Genomic DNA, 21,068 nt, shown 5'->3' with positions numbered 1-21,068 from the left:
TGGCTGAAGTTTCTTTGACTCTTAGTTTAATGAAGTTTGGACACAACATGCCATCTTTTCCTGGTGAATCTTCCTAGGGCATACATAGATATTTTTCCTTACTCCAGAGACCTTTGAATTTGCACTGAAAATTAGGGTCATCTGCCACAAAGAAAAAAAAAAGTTCAGTGATGTTCAGATTAATGCCTCTCAAAAGTTTTTGAATGCTAAATGTTGGGAGAGGGACAGTTTCAATGATGTCTTATTCTTCCATTTTTATGAAAATCTACTGTGCTGAGCTTCCGAGAAATGTCTAGCAATATTATCAGTTTGCAAGAGAAATTTCTAGATTCACTTACCCTGCAGTGTCTCTCAGTTTCAGTGATGCTTTTTACAGTTTTACAAATACCTTCAAAAATACTGAATGAGGCAGTTTCCTCCAAATTCCTAGTTCCAGGCTTCACTTAAGATTTACATAATATCCAAAACACTTACAAAATTCTTTTTTGATCTATCCTCCTTGTTGATTGCTTTAATTGGCCTTTGCAAATTTCACAAATAAAGATACCTTACGAATGCAACAAATTCTGTAGCAAGCCGACTCAGAAATAAAAAACGCAACAATTTATTTGCTCTGTTGGTCAAAAGTCAGTGAGATGCTTTGTAAAGATGAATTGGGGAAGAAGGAAAACTACTCTATTGTCAGGATGCTGCTGCTTAAGAATTGGGAGACAGCCTGGAGCATCCCAGGACAGTTGGCATTAAACCTAGCTATTATGAACTTTTGAAAAAACGCCATAGTTTGTTTTTTGTTTTTTTTTTGAGACAGAGTTTCACTCGAGTTGCCCAGGCTGGAGTGCAATGGCGCGATCTCGGCTCACTGCAACCTCCCCCTCCCAGGTTCAAGCAATTCCCCTGCCTCAGCCTCCCGAGTAGCTGGGATTACAGGCATGGGCCACCATGCCCAGCTAATTTTGTATTTTTAGTAGAGATGGGGTTTCTCCATGTTGGTCAGGCTGGTCTCAAACTCCTGAACTCAGGTGATCTGCCCACCTCGGCTTCCCAAAGTGCTGGGATTACAGGTGTGAGCCACCATGCCCGGATTTTTTTTTTTTTTTTTTTTGAGAAGGAGTCTCACTCTGTTGCCCAGGCTGGAGTGCAGTGGTATGTTCTCGGCTCACTGCAACCTCCACCTCCCAGGTTCAAGCAATTCTCTGCCTCAGCCCCCCAAGTAGCTGGGATTACAGGCATGCGCGACCACACCCGGCTAATTTTCGTAGTTTTAGTAGAGATGGGGTTTCACCATCTTGGCCGGGCTGGTCTTGAACTCCTGACCTCGTGATCCACCCACCTTAGCCTCCCAAAGTGCTGGGATTACAGGCTGGAGCCACCGCGCCTGGCCTCAAAAAAATGCCATAGTTTCTTGACTTCCGGAACAAAGTGGAGTGAAAATCAAAGTTTGATAATGGACTCTTCAAAATACATTAGTTAATTAATTAAAGCCTACTGCTCTTGTATTCTTGGCAGGATTAAAGTTAAGGCAACAGTTTCAATTTGGAGTCAATCACAATATGTAATACCTCCTACCCAACCACATAGTCAATATTTAAAATTTTTCTACCTTACCAAAGTCAGCTTTCCAAAAAAGAAACTTTTATTGATGGCGAATACCTGTCTCAAACAGTAACATACCCCTGCATTTTAGTTAAGTTTTCTGGGAAAATCTTCAATGCTTCAATCTTAGCAACAAACAAAAACTGTTCAAAGTTTCAAACTGTTCAAAGAAAATCCCTATCCTCTTATTTTCTATCCTAGTTCAGGCCCTCCTTTCTTGTACGGTCATTATTATACAATAATCTTGAAACTAGTCTGAACATAATTCCCTGGATCCATTCTCCAATCTACCACCAGTATCTTCATAAGGTACGTATGGTCTTTTGAACCTTCATTCTACCTTGCACAATCCCTCCACCATTAGCATTTATTACATGTTATTGTCATTATATATTTACAAAAGTCTCCTCTATTTTATCCTGATCTCCTAGTGGGCAAAAACAAATTCTTACTGGTCTTTGGTCTACTACATAGTCAGCACATAGCACTCAACAAAAGTACCTTTAGTTAAATGAGTCTAACTTTCATATCAGCTTTTAGATGGCCTAAGAATTCCCTCTTCGAACACCAGATATCAGTTTTCCTTCTTAATCCAATATTCTTATGTGAAAATTTTACTGCAAATATTGATGAAAAACACCTGAATGTTTCTTTGAAGCTAGTGCACTGGAAAAATGCACCTTAGTGACTTAAAATGATCATAAATTAACACCATTATTATATATATATACATATATATATACATACATACCTATATATACACATACATATATATATATATATATATATATATATATATATATATATTTTTTTTTTTTTTTTTTTTTTTTTTTTAGAGACAGGCTCTTACTCTGTAACCCAGGCTGGAATGCAATGGCGGCATCGTAGGTTACTGGGATTATAGGTGCAAGCCACAGCACCCAGCCCAATTATCATGATCTTTTTATAGCTTTGTCATCAGTAGCTACTAAAAGGTGTGAGTTGCATGCTCCAGTTCCTATGGCATTTTAGATTTTATACCCATACTCATCGGCTTTTATATCTAATTCTCCTGTCTGCACCAATTCATCTCACACCTCTAAATGTTAAGATACCGTAGACTAGAAAGCTACTATAATCAAGTTTGTTAGAAATATTTATGGCAGAGGTTGGGCATGATTACACACACTCATAGTCTCAGTTACTCCAGAGGCAGGAGGATCTCTTGGGCTCAGGGGCTCAAAACCAGCCTAAGCAACAATGAGACCCCATCTCTGGTTCTAATCAACATCAGAAAACGATGCCATAGAAATAACACTATCACTTCAATTTGCACTCAATTCTTTTTTGTTTTTTGTAGAGATAGGATCTGTGTTGCCCAGGTTGGTCTTGAACTCCTGGCCCCAAGCAATCCTCTTTCCTTGGCCTCCCAAAGTGGTGGGGATTACAGGTGTGAGCCAAGACACCTGGCCTCAAATCTTAAAACCCAGCCTAGTTTAGTGAGAATTAAAATCCTCCCCACTTTAAGGGCCAGGCACCTGTAATCCCAGCAGTTTGGGAGGCCAAGGCAGGCAGATCACCTGAGGTCAGGAGTTCGAGACCAGCCTGGCCAACTTAGTGAAACCCCGTCTCTACTAAAAATACAAAAAATTAGCTGGGTGTGGTGGTGCATACCTGTAGTCCCAGCTACTCAGGAGGCTGAGGCAGGAGAATCACTTGATCCCAGGAGGCGGAGGTTGCAGTGAGCCAAGATTGCGCCACTGCACTCCAGCCTGGGTACCAGAGCAAGACTCCATCTCAAAAACAAAAACAAAACCTCCCCACTATAAAGTTTTCTTCTGTGACTCAGTCCAAATCAGAAAGCTATGAATCATATTATATATTCACTTAATAATCTGAATATATTTTAAATTACATCATGCTACATTTCTAGCAAGTCACATGCATAACATGCAATGTGATATAAAAATATTAAACATTTATGACAAAATATATTCAAAGTTGATGGGTAAATTTTTCTTAAATGGCAAAATGTAGCTTTGTTCTAAAGCCCATCACGAAACAGTAAATTTCATACTCAATCAAAATGTGCCTGCCGGGCACGGTGGCTCACGCTTGTAATCCCAGCACTTTGGGAGGCCGAGGCGGGCGGATCCCGAGGTCAGGAGATCGAGACCACGGTGAAACCCCGTCTCTACTAAAAATACAAAAAATTAGCCGGGCGTGGTGGCGGGCGCCTGTAGTCCCAGCTACTCGGAGAGGCTGAGGAAGGAGAATGGCATGAACCCGGGAGGCGGAGCTTGCAGTGAGCCGAGATTGCGCCACTGCACTCCAGCCTGGGCGACAGAGCTAGACTCCGTCTCAAAAAAAAAAAAAAAAGTGCCCTCTGCTTTTGTAATACTACATTATACACACTATACATTCTATAGTATAGCGATAATAGAGATAAAATATTAGAAAACAGGCATCACAAGGATTTAGACAATTAAGGTAAGCTCAGAGTGACTTTTAATATGCCAATCAATGTTAATAAAACACAAGTCAAAGACAAGTGCAAACATGTTTTAGACCAAAATTAATGAGAAAACAAACAACAATTTTTTTCAACATCTGTTAGCCAGTATTAGTCAAATGGCTAATCACAGATAAAATATATTTTGTGAAAAACTTGGAATGTCAGAAGTCATTCTGGCATTTCAAACAGCTATGTACAGTATCACGAAGATCGGTTTATATAAACAAATATTGAAGAGAAACCAGGCAAAACATTTAAAAACAGACTAATAATACAATCAAGTACAAAACTTGGGGGGAGACATTTAAAAAGAGTCCGGGAAGGACATTACCAGAACAAGTTACAAAACCAGTAATTATTATACTACATTAATACAGCATTCCAAAGGGGGGAAAGGGTGCATTTTTCCAATGCACTAGCTTCAAAGTTCAAAGGGAAAAAAAAAAAAGGCAAATAGCTGCTTTTCATCAAAAGCAGCTATACATTTCACATAATTGTTTCAAAAAGAAGACCTATTAACAACAATGATTGTTTAATGCTACAAGTTTACAGCAAAGTCAAAACTAAAATAGCAGCAAATTCACAAGGCAATACTTCCACAGAATCATCATCCCATGGTTCATGCAATGCCTACAAAGTGCTCCCAGTGGGATATACAAGTCTAATTCACAATTTAAAAAAAGAAACATAAGATGGACACACAGGTACATTGAAGGCTGAGTAGTAATGAGTCTTTTAGTATGTCCCTTTTCAAAGGGAGAGTATGTCTGTAATAAAGCCCTTGAGTACTTTTTACAGGTCACTACAGGGAAAGACACCTTTTATTACAATGCAACAGCAAACTATAAGCAGCACACCACCACAGTGGTTAACCCTGGAAAGGCTGGTGTAACATCCAACAGTGACACATTCTACAGAAGACAGACTGGTAAGATTAAATGAAAGCCTGACATAGCAATCGTCAAAACACAGCTTTCAACTGTAATTCACAATAAAAGTCCTCATCAGTAAAACTACCGACACCAATCGAGAAAGTAATTGCAAACTGGATTCTATCAGTGATTTCAACCTAGCTTCCTCTTGTCACAGTGTTCAGGGGGAGGTGGGAAAGGAGTAGCTCAGTATATAGTAAGGCTGACAGAGCGGTTCATTTTCTTTCCAATAAGTCGAGATGTTCTATTACTCTGGGTGGTGGACCTAGTGGCCATCCGGTCAGTGAAGAGTGCTCTTTCCTCAGCTGCAGCTTTTGCCATCTGTGCTTTCTTGAGTTCTCTGACATAAAAATAGAAAACAAGGTATTATTCCTAGGAAGAGATCCTAAGAAACTAACACATACTATATTGTCAATTGGGAGATATTTGCATGCCATCATTATTCTAAGATGTAATTGAAAAATAAAACATGAAACTGAAGCTTCTATTAAAACAACTTAAATTTATGAAATTATTTTATGCTTTTTGAATTAAAATATCACATATACTTGAAAACAAGTAGTAAAGATGCTAGTAATGACTGGTTCTTATAAAATAATTTGAGCTGGATGTGGTGACTCACACCTGTAGTCTCAGCTACTCGGGAAGCTGAGGTTGGAGGATCGCTTGAGCCCAGGAGTTTGAGGCTGCAGTGAGCCATGATAGCGCCACTGCACTCCAGCCTGGGTGACAAGAGCAAGACCCCATCTTTTTAAATAAATAATAATAAATAATTTCCAGACAAACCTATCCCCAGTAAAAAAAAAATTAAAAATTAATAATAATTTCAAAAACTCCAATTTATATTGCGAATCTATCCTTACATAACAGAGATGAAAGGAACACTTTATTTCCTATTTGTATGAACTATGATGGATATCAAACTAGTGGCAAGTAAACCTCTTAATATACAATTTTTATAATTTAAATATTAAATGTTAATATTGTTAACATAACCTTTTCAAGTCGGTTTTATTAGGTTAAAAGCAAAATGGCTGCAATAAGTCAAAAGAATTAGAAATGTGATCTGTGGTAACTTAATATTCTCCAATATTCTCTTTTTAATAACTTTTACCATTGCAACCAGCTTTTCGAACATATCAAGTCATTAAGTCAAATATGAGACTCTTCATTCAGTATATAAAGATTTAGCCAGAAATTAAAAACATATATATGAGAATCATCTACTAACCAAATTGACATTAATTTCATCCTTTCATAAAATAAGAACAGAATGTTTCAAGGACAATGTTAATTTTTGGTGAGAGTCTAGGAAGAAAAGATTGGTATAGGCTCGCTTAGCTTTTACTACCATTTATGGCTTGGGGACTATCACCACTTGCAAATATGTTAGTCTCAACATTTTTAAAGTTCGTAATTTGAAAGTTTAGAAACAATACAAATTTAATAGGTCAAATACTAATTCATGGCAGAAGTCCCCAAGCTTTCACTGTATAACAACATACCGAACTACTGGAGCTGGGTGAGATGGCTCACTCCTATAATCCCAGCACTTTGGGAGGCCAAGACAGGTGGATGGTTTGAGCCCAGGAGTTCAAGACCAGCCTGGGCAACATGGCAAAAACCCCATCTCTACAAAAAATATAAAAATTAGCTGGGTGTTGTGGCATGCATCTGTGGCTCAGCTACTCAGGAGGCTGAGATGGGAGGATAGCTTGCGCCCAGGAGGTGGAGATTGCAATGAGTCATGATAGCACCAGTGCACTCCGGCCTGGCGACAGTGAGGGCCTGGCGACAGTGAGACCCTGTCTCAAAAAACAAAAAACACAAAAAACCACTACATCCTTTGTTGACAGAAAGCTTAAATCATCTCTCATTAAAATTTGAGAATTAAAGCGAATGAAAAAGTAAAAAGAAAACATAAAACCCTCACTTACTTTTGTAAAAGTGAATTTTTGAACTTTTCGGCATTCAATTCTATTCGTAATTGTTCTGCACTCTTTCTAGAAGCGGACAGCAATACTGAATGCTTTACCAGTGCCATTGCTGAAGGTCTTCTCTCTGGATCTGGATGAATCATAACCTTAAAAAGAAAAGTAAAATGAAGGTAAAGACATGCATTTAATAAAATATAGAACCATGTCAATAAAGGGCTTCATATATAAAATGCTTACTTTTAGCAACTCTGTAAATTCTTGGGAAAGCACTTGTGGTATCCGAGGTAATCTACCCTGTCTGATTTCATGCCATTGATCTCCATTTCTTGGAAGAGGTTCAGCACCAGCAGCACATACCACTGTGAGGGCAAGTGCAAAAATATCTGCTTTTGGTAGATGGGTATAATTCTGTAAAATTAAAACAATTTTTTAAAGGAATGTAAACATGGTCAAAATAAAACAAGATTACATCTCAAAGATGACTTAGGTGAAAAATAGGACTTAATCAAAATGTCTAATACCACATTTAAGTTTGGGACCTATTCAGAGAACAAACTGCTAAATTTGAGGATGTTTATTTTTTAAATTACAAAATAATACACACTCTTGGGGGGAAAATGCAAACACATATATACAAGTAAATGCCTCTTCTTTATCAACAGCCCAATTCAACTCTCAGAAGAAATCCCTCTACCTCTAGGCATTCATATGCAAACACAAAACACATAGAAACACACTGACAAGTTACAAATACACATATACGTGATAAAGCAAACATATATATACACATATTTACAAAGAGCAATGGGATCAGACAATTACACTTTGTATTTTTCTACTTATTCTATTTTCATTCAAAATTTTTATCAAGAAATACTGTCACACTCTTGAAACTATAGGCCATACTAATAACTATGTGCCATAATTTACTTAATCATTCTCTTATTAGTAAACACTTATTTATACTGTTCTCAACTTGTGTTTGTATATGAATAGTTCTATAGGAAAAACTCCTAGAAGTGAAAATTATGAGTCAATGGGTACATGATTTTTAAATATTAATGCAATACTAATACTCTGATCTCTAAAAAGGATATGCCTTTATAAAGATCCACCAGTGGTGTATGAGAACATATTTTTTTACCACAACTCCATTATAAATCTTTGCCTTCATGACTTTTTGCTTATTAAATGCCCTCAGATGATGGTTTAGATTTTATTTTCATTCTATTAGTTAACTTAAAAGTTTAATACATCTGAATTTATATTATTCTATCAACTGCTAAGTGTTACAAAGCAAACTATGATTAAGGGAGAAGAAAAATTACCTCCTGTAAAACTTCATTTGCAAGAAAACGACTATCGCCCTCTTCAACTTGTGGACTGGAGATCCTTGTTACATGCCCAAGATCACCTAGAAGTATTGAAAAACTTACAGTGAAGAGCAAAAACAAAACAGCCTTCTCTTTATTTGAAGGTAATAATCTGGTTACCTTTCTTACCTATTTTAAATATAACTTTGTTGGATGCCCAATCATCTTCGTCTCCTTCTTCAGAGGCAGCATTTGGGATTGAGGTTCGAGATATGAAAATATTACCTGTCAAACAGTTAATTATGTAAGCCAAACTAACAATAATAAAACCAGAGTTCATAAACAAGATCATATACCAGAATCATCCAGAATGCTTTTTAAAATGCTGATTCTCAAGTTCTAGCCCAAACCCATGGAATAAGCATCTCAGGGGATACAGATTAGGGTTATATTTGCTGGGAATTTTTTTTTTTTTTTTTTTTTTTTTTTTTTTTTTTTTTTTGAGACAGTGTGCTCTGTCACCCAAGCTGGAGTGCAGTGGCATGATCTTGGCTCACTGCAACAAGGTTCAAGCAATTCTCATGCTTCAACCTCCTGAGCAGCTGGGACTACAGGCACATGCCACATCTAGCTAACTTTTATATTTTTAGTAGAGATGGGGTTTTGCTATGTTGGCCAGGCTGATCAAACTCCTGGCCTCAAGTGATCCTCCAGCTTCGACCTCCCAAAGTGCTGGGATTACAGGCATGAGCCACGACTCTGGGCCTCTGGGAATGTATTTTCCAGCCTAGCACTGATCCTAAACACTTTAAACTGGATGAGGCCCTTGTCTTCTGCACATTACCCTTCAGCAAAAAAGGTAGTATCAGTAATTTGTGAAATTCTGTGAAAGCACAAGTTTTAATGTGCTGGTGTGAGCAGAATGAGTCATTTAGCCAGTGAGTCTGGCTGACCACACAGCATCTACCTTGCAATATGGCTTTGTGATTCACTATTTCCTATTGTATACACATTACCTTTTTCTTCAAATTCAGGTAAGATCATAATTAACATGAGCTTTTAGTGGCAGATTCTATTTTAATAGTTTTATCAGTATAGTATCGGCCAGGTATGGTGGCTCAAGCCTGTAATCCCAGTGCTTTGAAAGGCTGAGGTAGGAAGATTGCCTAAGACTTGGAATTCGAGACCAGCCTGGGCAAGATAGTGAGACCTTGTCTCTACAAAGAGAAAAAGAAAAAATAAAAATAGCTGGGAATGGTGGTGCATGCCTGTAGTCCCAGCTACTTGTGAGTCTGAGGCAGGAGGTTCATTTGAGCCCAGGAATTCAAAACTGCAGTGAGCTATAATTGCACCACTGCATTCTAGCCTGGGCAACAGAGTGAGACTATCTCTAAAAAATAAGGCCGGGAGTGGTGGCTCACACCTGTAATCCCAGCACTTTGGGAGGCCAAGGTGGGCGGATCACTTGAGGTCAGAAGTTCAAGACCAGCATGGCCAGCATGACAAAACCCCATCTCTACTAAAAATACAAAAATTAGCTAGGCATGGTGGTGCACGCCTGTAATCCCAGCCACTAGGGAAGCTGAGGCAGGAGAATTGCTTAAACCCAAGAGGCAGAGGTTGCAGTGAGCCAAGATCACACCACTGCACTGCAGCCTGGGCGACAGAGCAAGACCCTGTCTCAAAAAAAAAAAAAAAAAAAAATATATATATATATATATATATATATATACACACACACACACACACATATACATATATGTATATGTGTACATATGTGTATATGTGTATATTTGTATGTATGTGTATATATGTATATATGTGTGTATGTGTATATATATGTGTATATATGTATATATGTGTGTGCACACACGCACACAAATATACAGTATTAAATTTATGTTACATTTACTGGAGTCATCTATACAGTTTTACTTTCTTTATAGGACAACTTATTTTGTGATGGTATTTGTAAATCTGAAGTTTTTTTGGTTTTTTTTTTTTGAGACAGAGTCTCACTCTGTCGCCCAGGCTGGAGTGCAGTGGTGCAATCTCAGCTCACTTCAACTTCCTCCTCCCGGGTTCAAGCAATTCTCCTGCCTCAGCCTCCAGAGTAGCTGGGACTACAGGCGCCTGCCACCACACCCAGCTAATTTTTTGTATTTTAGTAGAGATGAGGTTTCACCGTGTTGTCCAGGCTGGTGGTGAACTCCTGAGCTTAGGCAATCCACCCGCCTCAGCCTCCCAAAGTGCTGGGATTACAGGCGTGAGCCACCACGCCCGGTGAATTTTTTTTTCTTTTTTTTTTTTGAGACAGAGTCTCACTTTGTTGCCTAGGCTGGAGTGCAATGGTGCAATCTCGGCTCACTGCAACCTCCGCCTCCCGGGTTCAAGCGATTCTGCCTCACCCTCCCGAGTAACTGGGACTATAGGTGCACACCACCACATCCGGCTAATTTTTGTAATTTTAGTACAGACGGGGTTTCATCATATTGTCCAGGCTGGTCTCCAACTCCTGCCTTGTGATCTGCCCACCTCAGCCTGCCAGAGTGCTGGGATTACAGGTGTCAGCCACTGCACCTGGTCTAAATTTGAAGATTTTTAAACTTCACATCCCTTAATATTTTCAACTTTTATGCCTTATAAGGGTCTATTATATTTGTCTAACACTTTATATGAGTACAGCTATTCCTTAAGAATTCACATTTACTGCCTTAAGTCCAAATATATTTTTGTCTCTTGAAAATAAAAAACAAGCTGGGCACGGTGGCTTACGCCTGTAATCTCAGCGCTTTGGGAGGCCAAGGTGGGCAGATCACAAGGTCAGGAGTTTGAGACCAGCCTAGCCAACATAGTGAAACCCCTTTCTCTACTAAAAATACAAAAAATTAGCCGGGCATGGTGGTGTGTGCCTGTACGCCCAGCTACTCGGGAGGCGGAGGCAAAAGAATCGCTTGAACCTGGGAGGAGGAGGTTACAGCGAGCTAAGACTGCGCCACTGCACTCCAGCCTGGGCAACAGAGCCAGACTCTATCTCAAAAAAAAAAAGAAAAAAGACAAGAAAAAACATTACTGACTTGTTAACATACACATACGAAATTCTAGCATATAACTCATAAAGTTGTACAAAATGACTTAAATTCTCATGAATCAACACATTTCCAAAGATTAATAAAACCTCACTAAATTCATCTAGCCTAAAATGCTTAACTTGAATCCATAATCCTTAGTTATAACTTCCAACTTATAGGAAATATACGAGAAAAAGGAACAAGCTAAATGATACAAGAAGCAACTAGTCAAATCCAGAAAAAGGGATAGCTTGCAAGATAAGTGTATATTATTTTTACAAAGTAGAGGATGGGTTCTGAAAAAGAAAAACTGATATAACCAGATGCAATGCATGATCCTTAAGTAGATACTAATTTGAACAAATGAACTATTAAGGACTTGGGTCAACTGGGGGAAATTTTAATATGGTCTGGCCTAGTGGAAGAGTGGGGCTTTAAACACAGATTTTTAGTGCCCTCATTAGTATCCCACCTGTAGTTCCTACAAGATGCAGCAAAAATTTCTGGCTTTTAATAAAAATGAATTTATCTGGGCATGGTGGCACATGCCTGTAGTCCTGGCTACTCGGAAGACTGAGGTGGGATGACTGCTTGAGCACAGGATGGGGAGGTTGCAGTGAGCGGAGATGGTGCCACTGCATTTCGGCCTGGGCCACAGAGTGAGACGCTGTCTCAAAAAAGTTTATCTCAAATTTTGGGGATTAACAAGGGAAGAGATAAATAGAAATCATAAAACAATATTGGTAAGTGGATCTAAGGCCTTTTAAAACTAACAATGAGAAAACATAAGATATATATTTTTTCAATGTTGTCATAATGAAGCAATTTATTCTCTATAACCCCAAAGAACACAGGTCAGAAGATCTGCAATACTTACTAGGTTTTATATCCATGTGAACCAAAGACATTGAATGAATATACCTCAAGCCTCGGCCAACTTGCAAAAGGAGATCCTTCAACTCTGCTTCTTTAAAGTAACTCATGATTCTGTAGTTTTCACTTATAGCATCAGCTAAACTTCCACCTAACAAAGATAGAAAATATTAGCATTTTCTTCTTTCTGAAATATTTTCTTTCTTCCATCTTTACCGAATGAGTCTCAACCAACCAATCTCAACCAAGAAAGTGTTATTTTATAGGACCTTCTCCCTTCAACCTGCTTGTAAAATCAAAATGTTATTGTTTTTTCAACAGGTAATACATTTGCATGGGTACAAAATAAAGTGTAAAAAAAGTCTCTCTATCATACACCTCAGCAACCTACCTGTTTCTTTCCCAGAGTAAACTAGTATTATCAGGTTTTTTTTTCTTTTTTAATTTATAAGAGACAGGGTCTATTTATGTTGCCCAGCTGGAATGCAGTGGCTATTCACAGGCTTGATCCCACTACTTATCAGCACAGGAGTTTTGACTTGTTCTGTTTCCAACCTAGGTCAGTTTACCCCTCTTTAGGCAACCTGGTGGTGCCCCACTCCACAGAGGTCACCATACTGATGCCCAACTTAGATCGGCATAGTGCACTACAGCCTAGAATTCCCAAACCCAAATTCAAATTCCCTGCTTCAGACTCCCAAGCAGCTGGGACTACAGATATTGCCACCATGCCCAGCTCAGGTCTATGTATTCTTTTCAATTTTTTGCATAAATAACAGCATATGTTCATTATCTTAAAGATCACTCTATACCAATATACAAAGACAACCCATTTCTTCTTGTCTTTATAGAATTCCATTGTATAACTGAATAGAAATGCATTTATTGGCTGGGCACAGTGGCTCACGCCTGTAACCCCAGCACTATGGGAGGCCGAGGCAGGCAGATCACGAGGTCAGGAGTTCGAGACCATGCAGGCCAACATGGCGAAACCCCATTTCTACTAAAAATACAAAAATTAGCCGGGTGTGGTGGCACGCACCTGTAATCCCAGCTACTTAGAAGGCAGGAGAATCACTTGAACCTGGGAGGCGGAGGTTGCAGTGAGCCGATATCGGGCCATTGCACTCCAGCCTGGGTGACAGAGTGAGACTCAGTACCGCCCCCCCCGCAAAAAAAAAAAAAAAAAAAAAAAAAAAAATGCATTTATCAGTCCCTCATTTGCTGGACATTTTAAAATTATTTCCAAGCCTTTGCTATTACATACTATGGCCTAATAAATAACCTTGTACATTGGTAATTTCACGTACATTTAGTATATCACCTAGAAGCCAAATTGCTGGGTTAAAGGGTATGCACATTTGTAAGATATGGAGATGGTGTGTTTTACACAAACACACACACCTCCATAGAGAAGGCTGTACCAATATATATGCCCATTGTCAATGCATGAGAATACCTGTTTCCCCATATCCTTGACAAGTCTATAAATGTTATAGGTAAAAAGTCAGTATTGTAGTATAGTTTTAATTTATACTACTCTTACTATGAATGAGACCATAACCTGCTTTTATAGAATAGTTAAATCAACCAGTTAATTTGTGTATATTTTTTCAAACTTTTAAAGTTTATATTTTATCTCAAAGGCAATGAGGAATTGTTTTAAACATCTTCTGTTTAAGGCTTAGGAATAAAAAAAATCAGAAGTGGGTAATAAAATTAGGAAGGTCAATGATGTATTAGTCAGAAAAGGAGGTCCTATAATTTAAATAAGACAACATAACGTCAAACGTGTTTTTAAAATAAATGATACATCTTGGTATCTTAGTCTTGAGTATGTTCTCCTTACTTGTACAAATCTTGAACTGAGGGAGGGGAAAGAGTGCTCTAGAAGGGAGCAAACCAATAACGCTGTCAGACAAGATAGGCTAAGTCCTAGATCAAATGTGCTAAGAAAGGATATGGCTAATTCTCTTTTTTAGCAGGTCCAGCAACCATAGCTGTGCCAATTTCTTCTCTTATTGCTAGAAGGGCAAGAAAGGTGACGAGAGCAAAACAGGTTCTGACATTTCAGGTTCTGTTTCCCTATCCATCAATATTTTTCTACACTTGTTTATACAGGTTAATTCCAATCTATCACCAAACCAAGATAAAAGGCTTATAATGCAAATGAATAATAAGGAAATTAAATCACAATAAAGGGAATCAGTTACTCATGTACAAATAAATAACAGAATCCTTTTCCAGTGAAACTGTGGAAAAGATGTGAAGATGAGCCCTATTAGTATATTCAAAGCTTTATGTGGAGAGAGGAATGGTGGACAGAGGAAACAAAAGGAAGAGATCACAAATGCATCCAGATAGTCGTATTTTCTTTTATCTAAATAGGACAAACAGTCACACAAAGAGGCAGTCCTGTTTCATGCAGGACTATTTATTTTCTTCAAGAGTTTTATATTGCTTTAAGAGGTCAAGGTGGGCAGATCACGAGGTCAGGGTCCAAGACCAGCCTGGCCAACATGGTGAAACCCTGTCTCTACTAAAAATACAAAAATTAGCTGGGTCTGGTGGCATGCATCTGTAATCCCAGCTACTCAAGAGGCTGAGGCAGGAGAATCGCTTGAACCCCGGAGGCAAATGTTGCAGTGAGCAGAGATTACACCATTGCACTCCAGCCTGGGCGACAGAGCAAGGCTCTGTCTCAAAAAAATAAATAAATAAAAACTTATTTTCAATAGATTATTTTCTAATCTAACATTACAGGACAAGGTTTTTGTAATCTGAGAGGGTAGCAAGACTACTCACTCAGTTCCCTATCTCCCAGGCCCAAGTGAGTTTTCTCAAAATCATCTGATTTACACAACCATGTATTGGTAGGTTGCTACATATTTGCCATTCCTGGACTACTAATGAACTATTCTGTTAAGAGAACTATTCACATCAACAAGGTGAGAAAGAGAAAGAAGGAAACTGAAAACAGATGGTGTCTAGCAAATATGAAATGGAGATGACATTGTGGTCAAGTTGTTCTAGGTTAAATGCAATACCTGAAAAATGAAGGTTAAGAAATAGAATAATCCATAAGGGTGTGATAGTTACATAAATATTTTGATGGTATTAATAAAAACATTTCAAGAGCTGTGTGAAAAAAACTAGCAGTAAGGCTGTATACTAGACACTCAAGTTATTTCAAGTGTGGAGAATTTTATTAAATAATGAGGAATCAGGTTTGAAAAATGAATCTTTCACTTCTGTTTTGTTCACTGTTTTTAAGTATGGGGAACCTGAATCCATACCTACACCACTTATTTATTTACAAGTTATGAGATAACTGGTCTTGTTTATTTAAGGAATAATAAGAATCAACAAAAATAAATCTTTGTTATCTCAAGTGTTCAATAAACTCTAAATTCTCTATATTCACAGAAGATATACAGAAATAGAAACTACAGATATTTTTCATTTCAGACTGGTAATGTGCTGATGTCGTAACAAGGATTGAGGGAGGCACATTTCACACTTGAGTATGAAAACCCAATCATCATGCTTATAAACTACAAAAGTGTTGAGAAATAATCCATAAAAGATTTGGTGTATAATAATGACAGACGTCCATAAGAACCAGAATTCTGACCAAGACTTTGGTAAAGGTTTTTAATAGAAAAGGAGAGACATAAGTTGGCCCTTGAAGGACTTACCGAAACTGAAAGCTATACAAGACATCCAAACTTGAATCTATACATGCCTGTTTTGTTTCATCCTTAGGGGAGAGGAGGGAGAGAAGACAAGCTAGAGAACTAAAAGAATGTAACATAATAAAGCGTTAGTGGATTCTAGGGTAGACTAGCTTGGATAGGTGGGAGTAGGGCCAGACTACAGAATGCTTAAAGAAACAGCTGAATTTAGATCAATGGAGACTCACTGACTAACAAACATCAGTTTTAGCAGCACACCACATGAAATGGAAATAAAAGACTAGACACAGGAACAATCTATTCAACGTAACATTTCATAATACTATATGCTCCACACACTATGCTAGGTACTACGGACACCAAAATATATGTGTCGAGGCCATTGTCTTGTCAAAAAGTTCAGTTGGAGTGACAAGCACATAAATAGCATGCAAAGTTCTACTACTGAGATATGTACAGGGTGCTTCAGAAAGGACAAGGTTTTTAATCTTGTACTTGAAATTTATGTTAGGCCTCTGATCTTTAAATTTATAAAAGATAAAAGTGACAGAAATAGAGCAAGATTTTAGATAACCATAAATATTTCCTCGATGTTCATTTTCTCAAGCTCACAAGAAAACCATTACATCACTCACCATTACAATATTCATTCTGTATAAGCATATGATCATCTTCTGCCCACGCAGAGAAATATCGAACTACATGAGAATGCTGTCCAAGCACTGCATGAGCATATACTTCTCTCAAAGCGTTCTGCCTAGAAGAAATTTGAGATTAATAGAATGGTAAATAATTTTCACTCAAGCTTAAACTTAATTTATCTGAAACTTCATACAATAAACTTTTGTTATCTATTGTTATGCTAAAAAGCAACTTGCTTAAGAGAGGAGGTGTTTAGACTTGTAAGAGATTTTTCCAAAGGCAGATTCCATTAAAGAAGATTTATCAGAAAGAAGAAATGTTGCTTGCCCTAGGACTCAGGTAAGAATAAACTCCATTTTACTGTGAATTCATGGATGCTGACTAGAAATAAGAAATTTAAGTTAGGTTCCAAAATCAGACTACTCATATTATTCAACAAGTCCAATAAGAACTGATGGTATTAAGTGAAAAGGACCTGATTAAATCATTACAGCTTCTCAGAACTTAGAGATGGAATTCAGTGTTTGATCAGCTGAAACCTTAATGTTAGTAACACCATAGGGGACAAAAGAGCAAAAGACAAAATGTTTAATACATACTCATCAACAGAGCCGGCCAATGGCTTTTTTGATCGCTTAATGGCATAAATGCATCCATCCAGCCTCTTCACACACTTAAATACAGAACCAAATTCTCCAGAGCCAATTTTCTCTAGCTCATGAAATTCTGTTGTATACCGGGACTTCATATTGCTTTCAGTAATTGTAATTCTCTGTAATAAAAAGTGTTTCCATATATGTAATACAAATATACGAAAACAATTATTTTTTGCTATGGTGATAGGGCTATGTGTGAAATTTAAAAACCATTCTACCTTATGTGTTAATGCTTATTTAACATATTCATAGCATGCTTTAAGTGGTAGAAAAGTAAATTTCAAAAAAATAAAAATAAAAAGCTATTTACCTTAGCAGGTCTTGTTTCATCTTCAAGCTCATAATCACTGGCTTCCATGTCTTCACCACAAGAACTAAAAAAATATGTATTTTTCTATCAATATATCTGACAGATACATCCATGCCATTAAATAGGAACTAAATTTTGATAAGTGTACCAAACCAATCTTAGGTTATTTGGAGAACCAAATTGTTAAATAAACGACTTACTCATTCCAGTACGTTCTCTTTCTACGACGACACTGTCCTGAGGAATGAAGCAACAAAGAATCCGGAGTAAAAGGATTAATATTCACTTGAGGAGTCTGTCGCACATCAAATTCCCTTTTTCCTGATTTTTCTGTATCCATGAAGAGAGAACTACCCCGGAGTTTAACAGAGCTGGAATCAATTCCTCGAGCTTTGGAGAGCAAACTCTAGGGAAAGAAAAATACAAATACAATTTTTAGGATCCAAGTCCTGTAGTCAGCCTTCTCAGCCTAACCTTCAACGAGCCTTTCATATGGCTGAATGCGTAGGTCAAAGCAACACACAAGCCTTTGTTAGAGTTCAAGCAAAATAAATTGTGGCTAATTTAGGAAGACTGAAGCTGGGTATTAGCTACCTTTTCTGGAAAAAAATGGCCAAGTAAAATCTGCCTCTAACCCTAAAAAGAATATAAATGCTGCCTAAAACTAAGTTCATTCTAGTGGCTAAAAGTTAACAAATTCTTTCAACCCATCCAAAAATAGAAAGCAGTCTGAGAGCCCCATAAAAGCTCCCCTCCCCCATCTAACTAGGGCTTCGATAGCCACCTCCGCTGGACTCCTCCCCTCACTTCCAGAGGGATTTTGCCTTGAGCAAGTCGGCCAATAAACAGTAAAGCTCAAAAGCACACAGATTCCCTAGGCTGATGACAAACAGCACATTGAAAACAAAACAAACTCACTTTAAAAGGTGCATCTTCCATGTTAACTTTACAAATGCGAGGCTTGTCTTAATCTCTGGGAAGTATCAGCTTTAAAATCTGCAGTTTTAAAAGTGGTAATCTGCATAGTACTCGAAGGCCATTCAAAACACAGGTGCTGAACACCTCCTTCTTTAAGATACCTTATCAACAGTAGGATGTTCCTAATCACATGGAGGCCGGCCAAACTCTGGACACCACAAACCCACGATATAAACAAACGCTAGGCCAAGACCTTGTCCAGAAAGAGGCCTCAGTGCTACCTGGACTTACGGATGAGTCTGTAGGACTGTAAATGCTTGGAAGGCCAGCCTTTACTCCCAAGTCCAAGCGCAGTCTCCCCGCATGCCCCAGACCTTCCCCTCGTCAACGCCACACGACACGACACGATACGATCAGGGAAGGACAATTATTATTTTTTTAAACTCCTTCTGCCCGTGCCGCCCAAATTACAGCCCCGATCACCGCGTTTAAAAGGCACCATATGGCTCGGGAGTGTCAGGTGGCCGGGCCAGCACCCTCCGCATCCTCGCAAACCGCGTTATCGGTGCCGCACTTGGGGCTGACATGCTCGGGGCGGCCCGGACTCAACAGGCGGCAAATTCTTGGCCACCTGGACGGGCCGATCGGCCCCTTTGTAAGATGAAGAAGTTCCAGACGAGGCCCATTGTTCCGTTACATAATCTCAACGGACAACCTCGGGGCAGGGCCAAAAACAAGGGCTGCCAACTTTGGGGGGCGGCGCAGGAAAGCGAGCGGAGGAGCGGCCGGCCGGTTATGTAACCGAACCCAGGCAGCGGCGCTGAGCTCCGGCGCCGCGGCCTTTTTAAAAGGCTGGGTCGGCGCGGGCCTGGGGCCCCGGCCGCTGGGTGCCTGCGCCCGCCGCTCTCACCTTGGGCGTGTGCGGGGTGTCGAAGAGTCGCAGCTTGCGGAAGGTCTTGTGTGGCGGGGTGCCCGGGTGGTCCGGCCGCGGCGAGCAGCGGCCTTCGCCCGCCCGGCGCGCCCCGCAACCCCGCGGCGACGCATCTCCCGGGCCGCCGCAGCGCACCGGCGAGAACGGGCTACCCAGGAAGTAGGGGGCCGCCGGCGACTTGACCGGCGACGAGGAACCGAAGCCCTCCTCCTCCCACGAGTCGCCCTCCGCCCCGCCGCCCGCCTCGTCCGCGCCCGGGCAGGCGCCGGGCAGCAACAGGTCCTCCTCCAGCTCGCCTGGGCTCCCGGGGGCCGGCCCGGGCGAGCGGCGGCGCTCGGGCCCGGGCTCCGTGGGGCTCCGCGCGGGTGGCAGCGGCGAGTCGGGCTCTTGAAAGGCCGAGTCCTCCCCAGTGCTGTGGCCGCTGCCCTCCTCCTCCTCTTCCTCTTCTTCCTCACAGTCGCTGCAGGGCGAGAAGATCAGCTTCTGCCGCAAGGTGCAGGCCGCCCCGGCGCGGCGGGGTGGCGGCGGCTGCTGTCGGCGCAGGAAGCTCATCGCGGCCCTGGGGACGGGGCCGAGGACGGGAGAGCGGAGGCCCGCGGGGTCCAGGACACTGCGGGCCAGGGGGCGGGTCCGCCACGTGCGGCTGGGCGCGCCTAGTCGCTGTCGCGGCGTCTCTGCGAGAAGGCGGCGGCCTGCAGCTCCGGGGCGCTCGGGCTGCGAACGGTGGCGGCAGCGGCGGCGCGGACTTTCCGGCAGAGGCGGGGCGGCCCGAGCACCGAGGCTGAGGTCTCCTCAGGTCCAGTCTCAGGTTCGGGCTCCGCGGCTTCCCGCGACCGTTAACCACGTGAGTGCCCAGTCCACCAATCCCCGTCCAGCTCCGGGTTTGAAAAAAAAAGGAGGGCGCGACGTAGCCCGCGGGGGAAGGACCAGCTACGCGATTTTGGCGGGAACCCGCTGGCTCCACCCCCGGCTCGGCGCCAGCCAAGTCTGGGCGGGCTGTGGTGTTCCGGGCCTATGAGCGAGCCTGGGGCGGCTGGGGGCCCGGCCCTGCGCCGCCTGAACACCGCCCGGACGGGGCTGAGCCTTCTGGGAGGGGCAAAAGAGAGCTGGATTCGCCTAAGCCGACCCGAAAGCCGGCCTGGACGCAGCCCACTCGCTGCTCCTCCGGTGCTGGGGGATCTGAAGAGGGGCAGGCGGCCGGGCAGCGCCTCCGGATCTCTGCGAGCTGGGAAGAGCCAGGGACTGAATGGCCTTCGGCCTCTGCCCTCGGAGGCCACTTCTTGCCTCTTGTCCCTTGGGGCGAACCACTGGGGCGTAGTGGGCGTGGCAGTGGGCAGCCACGTTCCAGGTCGAAGTCTGAGCCGGAAATGGTGACTCAGGCCTCAGGACCTTTCTGAACTGCGGGAGCCGATGTGCTTAGGCTGGACACTGGCTGGAAGGAGGCCTCCGAGCCCCATTATTTCCCCGGGGTGGGTGACTGTTAGGGGCGGGTGTCTGCACAGCGAGAGGAGCTCTCCCAAGCAGGGGTCCACCTCTGCCGACCTTGTCCGCGGCCAAAAGAAACAGCAGCACAGTCGCCCACCACGAAACCAAGTGCCCAGCACACGATCTCCGTGTTTACATTTGTTCGCCAGCACGTGGGCATGCGTTGGCAAAACCGATTGGCCCGGCTCGCTGCAAACTCAAACGCAATTTTAAAAAAT

The 21,068-nt window shown here is 41.3% G+C and overlaps 1 protein-coding gene and 1 non-coding gene across 3 annotated transcripts; both read right to left on the bottom strand.

Moving 5' to 3' along the window:
- Positions 1–4,048: 4,048 nt before the first annotated feature.
- WEE1 (WEE1 G2 checkpoint kinase) lies at positions 4,049–20,157 on the bottom strand. 2 transcript variants are annotated; one of them, XM_004090664.2, is made up of 11 exons: positions 19,345–20,157; positions 17,717–17,922; positions 17,517–17,580; positions 17,150–17,322; positions 16,544–16,665; positions 12,218–12,364; positions 8,459–8,554; positions 8,285–8,370; positions 7,194–7,364; positions 6,957–7,102; positions 4,049–5,359 (listed from the first exon to the last, which is right to left on the bottom strand). In XM_004090664.2, exons 1-11 carry the CDS (start codon positions 19,915–19,917, stop codon positions 5,206–5,208), a joined length of 1,938 nt encoding a protein of 645 aa, XP_004090712.2. In that variant the 5' UTR covers positions 19,918–20,157; the 3' UTR covers positions 4,049–5,205. The 2 variants fall into 2 exon arrangements, with proteins under 2 accessions (XP_004090712.2, XP_003254976.1); XM_003254928.2 differs by lacking the exon at positions 19,345–20,157 and adding an exon at positions 18,435–19,133.
- LOC115830565 lies at positions 15,676–15,779 on the bottom strand. Its single transcript, XR_004026113.1, has one exon. It is a non-coding gene; the product is annotated as a small nucleolar RNA U13 (small nucleolar RNA).
- Positions 20,158–21,068: the final 911 nt, after the last annotated feature.

This window comes from Nomascus leucogenys, chromosome 15, assembly GCF_006542625.1.
Source record: "Nomascus leucogenys isolate Asia chromosome 15, Asia_NLE_v1, whole genome shotgun sequence".
NCBI classification, from domain to species: domain Eukaryota; kingdom Metazoa; phylum Chordata; class Mammalia; order Primates; family Hylobatidae; genus Nomascus; species Nomascus leucogenys.
This window is presented reverse-complemented; position numbering and strand designations above follow the sequence as displayed.